Source organism: Papaver somniferum, chromosome 2 (assembly GCF_003573695.1).
Source record: "Papaver somniferum cultivar HN1 chromosome 2, ASM357369v1, whole genome shotgun sequence".
Taxonomy (NCBI): domain Eukaryota; kingdom Viridiplantae; phylum Streptophyta; class Magnoliopsida; order Ranunculales; family Papaveraceae; genus Papaver; species Papaver somniferum.
Window position 1 is genome coordinate 138,686,585 of NC_039359.1, and position 7,393 is coordinate 138,693,977.

Consider the following 7,393-nt stretch of genomic DNA (forward strand, 5'->3'; position numbering starts at 1 on the left):
TCATCACAGAATGGGTTCTTTGTTACCTTTGGATGGTCAGCCACCTGCCTTTCTCCAGCTGTATGTCTACGATACTGAGAACGAAGTACAAAATAGGAAGAATGCTATTTCCAAAAGAAAAGAAGATAAGGAGAAAAAAGATACCGAAGGCGATCCTGAAATGGAAAAAGTAGACGACTACGAGGTAGAAACCACAAACTCATTGGACGACTCTATTATAAAAGGATTGATAAAAATGTTTGACAACAACAACAGTCTTTGCAAAACATTCAGAATATGGAGAGACAGGTATAAATAAGATCAACTAAGTAAGATGGAGCTGCGTCTTATTAGCATTGGTAAAAGGAATGCACAGCAATACAATTTGCCAACTACTTCTGAAATCGCTGGGCTTATCGTTGATAACCCCGAGGGTGATGGAACTAGAGATATAATTGTAGATGAGAAGAAAAGTGGCTTGAAAAATATATCTGAGTTGCACCCCAGTTACATGGCTTTACAATATCCACTTTTGTTTCCTTATGGTGAGGATAGTTTGCATACTGATATTCCATATGACAAAGACAATACTAGTGTAAGAGACGATGAATTGGGTTTTGAGAAAAAAAGAAAAAATATAACTATGAGAGAGTACTATGCCTTTAGACTGCAACAACGATCAAATGAAGGGCGGACCCTTATTCGAGGAGGACGACTATTTCAGCAATTTGTAGTTGATGCATATGCTACTATTGAACAATGTAGATTGAAGTGGGTTAGATGCCATCAAGAAGAAATACGCGCTGACGTATTTCAAGGTATAAAAGAAGCAGTTGCAGCAGGAGACACTGAACCAGGTACTGCAGGTAGAATAATTTTACCATCTACCTTTACTGGTGGACCGAGGTATATGATTCAACATTACCAAGATTCCATTTCTATATGCAGACAATTAGGACCACCAGACTTATTTATTACATTCACATGTAATCCAAAATGGTTTGAAATCACAGAAGCTCTAAAGAAAATTCCTGGACAACAACCAATTGATAGACCAGATATAGTTAGTCGCGTATTTCATATAAAACTGAAAGCACTAATGTCTGACCTTGAAGGAAGCAGACACTTTGGAGAAGCACAAGGAGGTATGTATTTTTAACTATTTCATTACAATTTACTCCATCCTTACTCCACTATTCAATATGCATATTTGGTTCCTAATTTTTCAACTCAAATATTCATCCTAACCCCTGAATTTTAATTGCAGCAATATACACTGTCGAATTTCAAAAAAGAGGATTTCCGCATGCACATATAATACTGTGGCTTAAACCCGAAGACAAGCCAAAGACTGCAGCACATGTTGATTCAATAATTCAAGCTGAATTCCCAGACCCAGAGAAAGATAGAGTTGGATATGATGCAGTCTGTCAATATATGTTACATGGTCCATGTGGGGCTGTCAAACCTAATTCTCCTTGCATGCATCACAAAAAATGTTCAAAGAAATATCCTAAAAAGTTCTGCGACAAGACAAGTGTTGATGAAAAGGGGTATCCAGTATATAGCGTCAACAAATGAATTGTGGATTTGAAAAGGAAGGTATCAAGTTAGATAATAGATGGGTTGTACCACACAACCTAGACTTATTGGTCAGATATGATGCACATATTAATGTAGAAGTTTGCAATTGCAGAGGTGTGTCCATAAAATACCTTTTCAAGTATTTACACAAAGGAAGTGACCGAGTAAACGCCATTCTGGAAACACCTGCAACAAAGAAAAAGACTTCAAACGATAGTGATATCAGTGATCCAAAAGAAAGTACATCAGACGTCAGTGATACTGTTGCACCAAATAATAAGCCAAAACCGAAATTTGATGAGATTAAGAAATATCTTGACTGTCGTTATCTATCTGCCTCAGAAGCGTTCTGGAGAACATTGAACTTTGAAATTCATTATCGTCGTCCATGCGTAGAAAGATTACCATTTCATCTTGAAGGAGAGCAGTTGATTTATCATAAAGATACTGAAGACTTGAGAGATGTTTTGGAAAGAACCGATCCAGATGCAACAAAATTCCTTCATTGGATGAAAGCTAATAGAGAACACGTAAAAGCAAGGAACCTAACGTATGCAGACTTTCCTTCGGAATGGACATGGGATACAGAGTCTAAAGAATGGAAACCAAGAAAGAGGGGCTTCAACAAAATAGGACGCATCTACTATGTCCACCCCACTGCAGGAGAGAAATATTATTTGCGTATTTTATTGAATGTGCAAAGAGGTTGTCAGAGCTACGACGATATTAAAACAGTAGACTGTGTAACTCATCTGACATTCAAAGCAGCATGCTTAGCCCTAGGTTTGTTAGAAGATGACGGGGAATGGGACCATGCTATAAAGGAAGCAGCAGCGATATATATTAATGGAAAAAGATTGCGAGAACTTTTCGTTACACTTTTGTTGAATTGCAAAGTCACTGAACCTAAAAAACTATGGAGTGAAAACTGGAAACTTTTGGCAGATGGCATTGAACACGAACACCAAAAACTTTATGGGAATGAGAATTTAACTTACGATGATGATGATTTGAAGAACTATGCTCTTCAAGAAATCGAGTTAATAATGTGGAAATGTGGTAGGACTTTGAAAGAGGATGAATTTTCAGAGATTCCGTACCCAGACATGTCAGGAATTGATGTTCCTAGGAACCACTTAGTTGCAGAAGAAACAAGCTATGACAGGATTAATCTACTTGCCGAGGCAGAGAGTTTAAAAAGAGAGTTAAACATAAAACAGAAAATAGTGTTTGACAGTGTCATCGATTCAGTTGAGAAGAAAGATGGTAGTCTTTTTTTTGTGTGTGGAAGTGGTGGAACAGGTAAGACATATCTCTGGAGAACCATTATTTCTTATTTACGAGCGCAGGGTAAAATTGTTTTGGCGGTTGCTTCTTCGGGTATAGCGTCCTTACTATTACCAGGCGGCCGTACAGCTCATTCGAGATTCAAAATCCCATTGAGGCTTAATGAACAATCATGCTACAATATTTTTAAGAAAACAAATGAAGCCGATTTATTATGCAGGGCCGACTTAATTATCTGGGACGAAGCACCAATGATGCACCGAAATGGACTTGAAGCTGTCCAGCGAACCCTAGCTGATTTAATGATGGAAAAAAATGGAGGAAAGGAATTGTTTGGTAGAAAAACATTGGTTCTTGGTGGTGATTTCAGGCAAATTTTACCGGTAATTGAGGAAGGGTCGAGAGAGGAAATAGTTAATGCTTCTATAAGCAGGTCAAAACTATGGAAACATTTTAAAGTCTTTGAATTAACAGATAATATGCGTCTGCTGACCGGAGATACGTCTGTTCAAAAAAGAGAAGAAGTTGAAGAATTTTCAAAATGGGTTCTTGATGTGGGTAATGGTAAGTTACCAACAATCAGTTTGGATGGATCGAAAGATACAGATTGGGTGGAAATACCTTCAGATTTACTAATACGGTGTCAAGAAAATCACCTCGACACAATAGTACGAACAATGTATCCCGACTTGATAATACACATGCGTGATAAGAATTATCTTGCTGATCGGAGTATATTAGCGCCAACAAATGAATGTGTGCATAACATAAATTCACACATCTTAGCATGTATACCAGGTGAAGAACATACATATTTGAGTGCTGATTACATTGGACCAGAATCGACGGAATATCATTCGAGCGTTATTTTCTACGACAAAGAGTTTCTTAACAAGCATGAATGTTCTGGAATGGCTAGCCACAAGCTAACCTTGAAAGTTGGAGTGCCAATCATGCTACTCCGAAATATAAGCCAACCAGATGGACTACGCAATGGTACTAAATTGATTGTCAAACAATTGGGGGAAAAAGTAATTAAATCGGAGATACTCACAGGTCCAGGTGTTGGAAATATTGTTTTTATCCCGCGAATAGTAATGACTACACCCGAGACAAGTCTTCTGTTTATCCTGCATCGAAGACAATTCCCAGTAAGAGTATGCTATGCCATGACGATAAATAAAAGTCAAGGACAAAGCCTTCCAAATGTTGGTGTCTACGTAGACAAGCCTGTATTCACTCATGGTCAGTTGTATGTAGCTGTTTCAAGGACAACTTCGAGAAAAGGATTAAAAATATTAATCAAAAAGAACGACAATGAGCCTGAAGGATATACACAAAATGTTGTGTATGAGGAGATATTTGATAATCATTAGACATTTATGTACTTTCAAATTCATTCAATGTAAAAATTTCCATAAAAAATCTTTGCATCCATGTTTTTAGAACTAAAGATGATTTTTACTGTTAAGCATTTTTACAAACAAGTGATGCACATTAACATAATATTTGAGTACAACAGTTATGAATGTAAGCAACTCATTATCAAAATCTAAAATCAGGTAAGCCTGCCTTAAGCAATACATGATGACATTGATATACATTCTTTCAATGTTTGTATAGTATGCAACATATCTTTTTAGAAATAAAATTTGAATTCTTCTCATCCAAATCGAATAAAAATGATGGCCGTGGTGGAATTTGGTTGATAAATTTCGGAAGATCAATTCTCGATGGAAAGGAAATGTAAATTATTAGGAAACAAAAATTGATTGGGAAACGTATTTTGGCAGAAAACTATATAAGGAAGCCAAGAAAACTTATTAAGATTTGGAAATCGAGCAAAATTAACTAACGTATTTTGGCAAAAAACTATACAAGAAAACCAAAAAACCGCACTAAGATTTGGAAGTCGAGCAAAAAACGTATATGGTAAGGAAAATATATTAGGAATCGAACATGATTTGGAATTTCAAAAGAAAAATAAATCAAATTTAGGAAACGTATACAGATACTAACTCAAAACGGAACTTTGAAGATCTATATAAAGGCCATGATACTAGAGAATACTGCATCCCAAAGTTTACCTACAACTGCAAGGTACGATCGATTATCGTATTCAACTAATAGGTATGATTCTCTTAAATTATGTTTTGATAATATATTCGTATTCAAATAATTTATTAACGTATTCAAATAATTTATTTATGAGCAGGAAAAAAATGGCAAGAGGTAAAAGATTAGCTAAGAGAAAAACAGACGATGAAAAGGTCGAAGCGTACAAAAAAACAATTGAATTAGATTATCAGGAAGACTTAATGGATGATGAGCCAGTCAATGAAGGTAAGAAGTTCATGGCTTTACAAAATCTGAGATTTGCAAACACAACCATTAACGTATCCGTATTTTTTTTGGTCATCAGGTTATGAAGTTAGCGAAACAGCAAACACAGGATTCGAAGAAACTGGAATATCAGGAATGAATGACACGAAAAAAAACAAAAATAGTAAGCCACAATTTTAATGACCAGTAGTTATTAAAAAAACATTATGTTCACGTATTAATACTTTCATATTTGCAATCTCGAAGGAGTAGTGTCATATGATGAAGACGACGATGAGAACACAGGGGACCAAACATTGGAAGAGAACACAACCATAGATGTGAAAGATCGTCGCAAAAAAAGAAAAGAAAAGTAAGTCAAATACGGAGCCACAAACAGTGCGTCAACTTCCTCTTATAAGCGACATGAACGTAGGCAAGATACAACAGTCTGGAAAGCTAAGAATAATGCGCACCTGGGAAATAAGGAATTCAGAAACAGATGAGTTCTACAGCTTCCATATGATCTTGATCGACAAATCGGTGAGTAAATACATTGTCTCTTTATAATTTGTCTTTAGAAGTTCTACCATATATAAACAAATTAAGTAGTTTATAACATACATGATCTTTATAATTTCTAAACAATTGCACAAATTGAATATCTACAGGAAGAGCAAATACATTGTGTATTGACACCAAGTCAATTTGACATGCATAGAGAGAAGCTTAAAGAGGAGAACATAATAACAATGAAATTCTTCCATATAGATGAATTCAACGGGAAGTATAAGCCCCTACCTAGAGATCAAAGAATAACTTTCACAACTTTCAGTGGTGTTAAAGTAGAAACAGAAACCGCAGAGAACATAAATATTCCAAGATACAAATTCATACTAACAGAGCTTGAGAAACTATTCGAGAGATCTGGGGACATGACCTACTGCACAGGCAAGACATTTTTGAACAATAATGCAATGGATTCATTTGAAAAACATAATAAATTTCAAAAATAATAATATCAAATTTCGCAGACATAATGGGAAAACTCATAAGCGTAAAAATTGGATTAGTGCGCAAGAGGATGACGGACATGGACGGGATAAAGACAGATGTTATAATAGAAAACGAAAGGGAAATCCGCGTAAAAGTTACTCTGTGGGGAGATCAGGCAAACCCAATCACGGATGAAAGCAAAATCAAGGAAGATCAAAACATCATACTAATAATAGTAGGGCTAACAGTAAAAAGATTTAATGGTAAACAAGTGTTTAATGATTAATCATAGATTACTAGAGTGATTTCTAATAAAGTTCTTATCTTCATATTAACACTCATAATGTCGACACATGGGAATATGTATTGGCAGTATCAAAGGGAACAAAGGTATATGTGGATTTAGACATACCGGAGGTGCAAGAGATGAAGAAAAAGTAAGTATTTATATATTAAAAAAAATACAATAGAAGTTATCAAAAAAATACGCAAATTAACTTTAAAAAATAAACAGGTATGCAGGTTCGACAGACTTAGCGGTCTTCGATACAGAAACAAAAAGTACCAAAAGTATGGAAGAATTACTTTTCAGCAACAGGATAACCATAGAGGAAGGACAAAAGCTACTGTTCAATCCGGAGAATGAGGTAACATATCTAATCAAGCTATCTAAACCTATAGGTTGCAAAAGTAAATACATTAATAATAATCAAAAACATGTAACAGGGAACAACCTTCACATTCAAAGCAACGATGATCGATATTGTAAAAGGATCTTCATGGTTTTATATGGCATGTCCAAGATGGAATAAAAGTCATGTCTGACGTAGTGGAGAGAAATGGTGCGACAACTGCAGGAGACAAGTTAACAGAGCAATACCAAGGTACAAGCTAGAATTGAAAGTAAAAGATGATACACAAATAGCTGTCATAATCGTACTTGGACAAACAGCTGAGCCACTCCTAAATAATGTGAGAGTATCAAAACTTATGGAAATAAGCACCATTAACATTGAGGTATGATCGTAAAACTAAAGCACTGGAACACAATATTATGATACTGAATGCGACTATCTAAAAAAATAATTCGTTTGACAGGAAAATCTGGCTGAAAATGTGAGTGAAATATGGGACTCAATAGCAATGTCGTGTATCTTCGAAGTGCACCTAAATCGAAATTCTTTCAACTACACAACTTTCTCGGTGCAAAATATATATCCCTTGG

At 35.6% G+C, this 7,393-nt stretch overlaps 1 protein-coding gene across 1 annotated transcript; it reads left to right on the forward strand.

Annotated features, from left to right (window-relative positions):
- The first annotated feature begins 313 nt into the window (after positions 1–313).
- Positions 314–4,226, forward strand: LOC113352060. Its single transcript, XM_026595936.1, has 4 exons — positions 314–885; positions 928–1,124; positions 1,247–1,532; positions 1,676–4,226. Exons 1-4 carry the CDS (start codon positions 314–316, stop codon positions 4,224–4,226), a joined length of 3,606 nt encoding a protein of 1,201 aa, XP_026451721.1.
- The last annotated feature ends 3,167 nt before the right edge of the window (positions 4,227–7,393 follow it).

Excerpts from the sequence above, each read along its gene's own strand:
- LOC113352060 (XM_026595936.1), top strand. The coding sequence starts at position 314 with ATGGAGCTGCGTCTTATTAGCATTGGTAAAAGGAATGCACAGCAATAC. Across the intron at positions 886-927 it reads ACCTTTACTGGTGGACCGAG|ACAATTAGGACCACCAGACT; the intron begins GTATATGATTCA and ends TTCTATATGCAG. Across the intron at positions 1,125-1,246 it reads CTTTGGAGAAGCACAAGGAG|CAATATACACTGTCGAATTT; the intron begins GTATGTATTTTT and ends TTTTAATTGCAG.